The sequence below is a fragment of the Camellia sinensis genome, chromosome 12 (assembly GCF_055761805.1).
Source record: "Camellia sinensis isolate YWXY chromosome 12, ASM5576180v1, whole genome shotgun sequence".
Classification (NCBI taxonomy): domain Eukaryota; kingdom Viridiplantae; phylum Streptophyta; class Magnoliopsida; order Ericales; family Theaceae; genus Camellia; species Camellia sinensis.
The window spans coordinates 38050668-38056400 of record NC_138972.1 but is presented as its reverse complement, the minus strand read 5'-3'; the positions used below and the strand labels follow the sequence as shown (position 1 = coordinate 38056400).

At 39.5% G+C, this 5733-nt stretch overlaps 1 protein-coding gene across 1 annotated transcript; it reads right to left on the bottom strand.

Annotated features, from left to right (window-relative positions):
* Nucleotides 1-2481: 2481 nt before the first annotated feature.
* LOC145803511 (uncharacterized) lies at nucleotides 2482-4918 on the bottom strand. The gene is made up of 3 exons (XM_082896796.1): nucleotides 4850-4918; nucleotides 3069-3192; nucleotides 2482-2894 (listed from the first exon to the last, which is right to left on the bottom strand). Exons 1-3 carry the CDS (start codon nucleotides 4916-4918, stop codon nucleotides 2482-2484), a joined length of 606 nt encoding a protein of 201 aa, XP_082752922.1.
* Between the last annotated feature and the right edge of the window lie 815 nt (nucleotides 4919-5733).

Genomic DNA, 5733 nt, shown 5'->3' with positions numbered 1-5733 from the left:
CCTACTACTAAAAAAGATGTTCACTTCTTAAAATATCGTAGATATGTAGGAGGGAACAGGAGAATGGGTCAGATTTATCCCGATGGGAACAAAAGTAACAATAGAAGTGCATTAAGGGAGATTTGAGACCCAAGGTTAGGTCCTTAGTTTCATTTTTTTTACGCAATTAATAATAATAATAATTATTATTATTTTTGTGTGTGTGTGTGTGGTTTTTTAATGTGATATCTTATAATTTCAAGAGGACTCAGTCCAAAAATTCAAATCTCAATTTTATTTGGCGGAAGGTATAGGCATTAAAATATTTTGTCCAAAAGACAAAGTTAGATAAAATGACCCAAATACCCTTATATGTGTGTGTATATATATATCATATACACGGTCCATTCTCTCGCACAATCACACTCTCTTTCTCCAGACACTTCTCTCTCTTTCTCTCTCTCCCTCTCTCTCTCTCTCTCTCTCTCTCTCTCTCTCTCTCTCGTTTGACTCCAATTGGCCCCTTTCTTCAGCAAAAACCCTGTCGTTGTCGTCCTCAACTCACCAGTGATGCCTACCGCACCGTGACCGCTCTCGACATCTCCGACCACATCACTCCCTCCTCTGACGTAGGTCACCTTTGCTTCCTCCTCAACATTACTCTTGGTGCCAACCAGATCTCTAACTTCATCCCCCCTAAAATCTCCCTCATCTCCGGCCTTCGATTCCTAACCTCCGATCGTCACTCTCATCTCCTTCACTTTAGTTTGCGTTCCACCAAATCATTGTTGTCATCCATTGACCCCTGCCACTACTGCTGAACTTCGACATCGGTGGAGCTTTCAACCTAGTGTTTTGCGACGACACCAAAGTTGTGAAGGATTGCTAAAGTGTTTTTGTGTGTGATTCGGTGTCTACCAGAGGGGTATACCGTATAGATCGGGTTCGATACTACCTCAGATCTACTTTCCTTTGCCTCATTTCATCTCTTCGGCGACAAGATCTCACCGAAATTGGCTCATCCTTCTTTCATCTCTCTTCTCAGATTGATCTCGTATGAGAACACAGATCTATAAGTTTCAATGCATTTATTCATTTCCTTTAATGTTGTTGTTGTTGTTGTTGTTGTTTTTTTTTTTTTTTTTTTTTTTTTTTTTTTTTTTTTTGGGTACAACGGAAAATAAACAACAGACAAGGACTATGCCCTAGTGCCCTCCTCAAAAGGTTACACAATATCCGCAACTAGCAAGGTGCGGATTTCCTCAAGTGGTTCATTAACGATAAGAAGATCCGCTGATTGATGTTCGCCTAACTTGGCCATTGCATCAGCACAAATGTTGGCTTTACTTCTCATGTGTTAGATGGAGCAGTCACATCCTCTTATGATAATATGTGCATCTTCCACAATGCCCCGAAAAGGACATCTCTCTACCAGATCCTCGTTCGACAGTTGCACCACTTGCTCCACATCCATTTCTATTATCACTTGGTTGAAGCCTCGTTGGAGTATGATGGTTAGCCCCTTGTAGACAACCCAAAGTTCCGTTTCAAGATTGGTGCATATCTCAAGCCTTCCGTAGTAACCGCTAATCTATGCTCCTGTTTCGTCCCAGAATAATCCACCAAACCAGCCACCTCCTCTATGTCTATGAGTGCTGCCACCTGTGTTGAGCTTGATTTTTCCTACATTTCGACAAGACCACACAGTTAGACTCTTAGATTTAAGTGATGTTGTGACATCTAAACTAAAAGCTTGAAAAATTTCTTTGGCATAATCTAATATAAATTTCACACTCTCATGAATATTTATACTTTTATGTTCAAAACAATTTTGTTGCTCTTAAGTTTTTGAGGAACCTTAAGCTTCTAAATGCAGCCCTAATCCTCTTCCTGATTTTGGTGGTCAACAATTAAATCATATGCACTAGATGTAGAGAATTCTCCATCAAAGGATTTAATCCACTTGGGAGTATCCTCTCCAGCACTAGTTTGGGGTTTATGTAATTTCAAAATAGCTATAACCATAGGATAAGTAAGGGATATGTGCATATGATTTAAATCCCAATCCCCATGCTCATCAAAAAGGGAATCCACAGTGATATGTTCAGAATTTGGAATTTGGTTGGTGGGTATGTTCAAGTCCTTCTCAAAAGCCCCATCACCACACCACCAATCTTTCCAAACTCTCACTTTGGACCCTCTTCCAAGGTTCCATCTAACTCTTTTAACTAGGAGCTTCTTGGTATTTAGGATAGCTTTCCATATATGGAATATATTCTTGCCTTTCCTCTTGTTTAAGAAAGACTGCTGTCCCAAGTATTTAGTTTTGAGCACATCCACCCAAAGAGTATTCTTCTCAGTTAACATTTTCCACCCCAGTTTGGATAGAAGGGCTAGACTTTGATCTCTAGCCTTTCGGAGCCCAAGACCACCACTTTTTTTTAGCTTACAGACCTGATCCCAGTTTACAAGATGCATTTCTCTTTTCTCAAGGGTATCACCCTAAAGAAAGTTTCTATTAATCTTGTCAATCTCATCACAAACTTTCCACGAGAGCTCTATAGTTTGCATGGTATAGGCTGTTATAGCAACATTAGTAACAGATTGTATCAAGGTTGCTCTCCCTGCCAAGGACAACATTCCAGATTTTCTTCCAGCTAGTTTGTTCTTAAGTTTTTCCAAGATAGACAAAAATTGATTTTTGTTCACTCTATCATGGAGTAAAGGGACCCCAAGGAATTTTCCCAAATTAAGTGTTAAGGGAATACCACTCATATTATTCAGCTGAGTTGCTCTCCTCTTGGAAATGTTAGGAGACACAAACAGATGGGATTGGTGTAAATTGACATTCAATCCAGAGACTACACTAAACTCATTCACGACTTGCAAAATGGTGTTACAATTACGATTATTTGCTTTAGCAAATAAATCAAATCATCCGCAAAAACAAGTGTGATATATTAGGACCATTCTTAGCTAAGCTAAGCCCACTCCACTCTTTGCCTTGCATTTTTTGACTAATCATAGTAGAGAGTCTTTCCATGCATAATACAAAAAGATAAGGGGATGAGGATCCCTTTGTCTTAAACCCTTAGCTGGTTTGAACTCGTCAAGGGGTTCACCATTCCATAATATAGCCGTGCTCACACTAGTAACACAATTCGTAATCGAAGCCACCAGTTTCTCATTAAAATGGAACTCTTTTAGAGTTTCCTGAAGGAATTTCCAAGAAATGTTATCATAGGCCTTTTCAAGATCAACTTTAAAAATCATGTAGCCCACCTTCCCTTTTTTCTTTTTCAAGGTATGAATTGCTTCCTGATGATGATGATATAATCATGCGTGGAGCGACTCGGGATGAAGCTACTCTGGTTTTGGCTAATGATATCATTCAAGACATGCCTAATTCTATTGACAAGGATTTTAGACATGATTTTATAGGTCACATTACATAAACTGATTCGCTTGAATTGTTTCACACTCTCAAGGTTAGCAACTTTAGGGATAAGAGCTACAAGAGTTCTATTTATCTCAGGGGAATGATACAAGAAGAAAAATAATTTTGAACAAATTTGATCACAAATTGGCCCACAATCTCCCAAAAGGTAGGATAAAAATTAGGTTGATACCCATCCCGACTCGGGGACTTAAAGGCTTTAATGTTTTTGACAGCCCTCTAAATATCTGCAGTAAAGACATTCCTACTTATCTCAAGTTGATCATCAAGGCTGATGTGCTTGGTCAGATTGTTCTAATGGTCAAGGCTAATAGTTTGAGTATAAGCAAAAATGTTTGGGAAATAATCATTCACTAAGATTTTTAGATGAGTACCCAAACCCCTTCCTCACTTTTCAAAACTTCAATTTTTGTTTTCCTTCTTTTGATAATGGTAGATAGGTGAAAATTTTTGTATTCCACTCACCCTGGGTGATCTAGGTGACACATAATTTTTGGAACCAAAATAACTCTTCTTGATAGCGAACTCTATTATAATCAATAGTAAGCTCATTTTCAAGTTGATGTAAATTGTGAGAATAGTGCTTGGCTTGAGAAATTTGGATTCCATTAATTTTGCCATGCAACCATTGTTTGTATCTAAAAATATTACCAAAAACATTTTTGTTCCAATCTTGCATTGCAGATGTCATGTAATCCAAATTTCCCAAGAGATTATGATGTTACCTGGGCTAATTATTCTCAACAACTTCATGGAAACCCTCATGGGATAACCAAACAGCTTGGAATTTAAATAAATTACAAGGAGGAATAGAAGGATTTGTACCTTGAGTGTGGAGAAGAAGAGGAGAGTGATCCAAGTATGTACAAGGCAAGTTTTGAACATACACCTCTGGAAATAGTGTTCGCCATTCTGTGTTACAGAGGGCACGATCCAATCTCACCATTGTATTTGCCCACCCTTTTCTATTATTAGTCCAAGTGAACCTAGGACCAACACAACCTAAATCCATAAGGTTGTTGCTACTAATTCTATCAGAGAATTTCTGGCTCCTTCTTTGGCTCTAACTTAAGTTTTGAGTTTGAGTAATTGAGAAGCTCCTTTTATCCTAAAAGCTTGAGTAAACATTAAAATCCCCTGTTACCAGCCACGGTTCCTGAATATTTTGGGCCATTGTTTCCAAACCGTTCCAGAGTTCATCTCTCATTTGGGTATTCGGGCTAGCATAAACTGCAGATAGTACCCAGTCAGGATACTCTTGTCCTGAAATAGGATCTACATGCCTCCACTTCTACCAATCAAATCTACATGGGTTGAGGCTGTATATCCCAGATTATTGAAAAACATACCCATCGTGTTTAATTCCACTTTTGTCTCCATGAGTATTAGCACGTCAGGCTTATGTAAACTTACCAGTTCACGCAGAGTTCTCTGGAATCGAGCATTACCAGCACCCCTACAATTCCATATCAGCATAGCCATATACGACAATTTGTGTGTTGGCCAATCCTCTGTCTCAGACAGTCCCAATATGTTTCTCACGCTCTTCTAGTTGTCCTCCAGTGCTTTTGCTGGTTTCACAAGCACCATATGCCTCACGTTGTGCGAATTTATCTCCCACCATGGTTGGATCAGAAGCTTCACCTCTTCTAGCCACCAATCGATTCCAATGTGGTGATACACTTCTTTTCCAAGTTTTAAGAACATCAGAGTTCTGAACTGGTCCATTCGGTGCTCTGTCATCAAGATGTTCTCTGCAGTTTCCTCCATTAGTTCTTCTCCCTTTTCTTCCTAGTGAGTCTAGTGGTTTTCCTTTTCTGGTTTTCACTCGGTTGTCTAAGGCTATTGCCGCAATCGTTACAATGGTACAGCTGGAGATATTAGGTGATGTTGTAGCAGGAAGAATGTTAAGGTTTCCTTGGGGTTTTTGTTCCACCTAAGCTAGGGTGTGGGCTTTCTTGCTTGGTATTATGTTGGTTGTCACGGCAGGTCTTCCATTTGTCTTTGGGCCCAGATTCAAGAACCAACCCTAAATCTTGCTTTCCATCCTCCATCGATTTAATTAAATCCACATCCATTACTTGGGAGGCCGGTGATGGTGTACCCATTAGACCCCGTTTTTGGACACTAGAGAGATCACCTTGAATAGTCTGAGGGCCCACATCGAGGTCCACATACTTCCTCTGGGCTTTTCTTATTTCCTGTGCATCACTAGTTTCCCCATGGTCTTGACCCATCTATAAACCTTCAAATCTATTACTCTTGTGGTAATGGGCTTTCGGTTTTTTTGTTTCCCA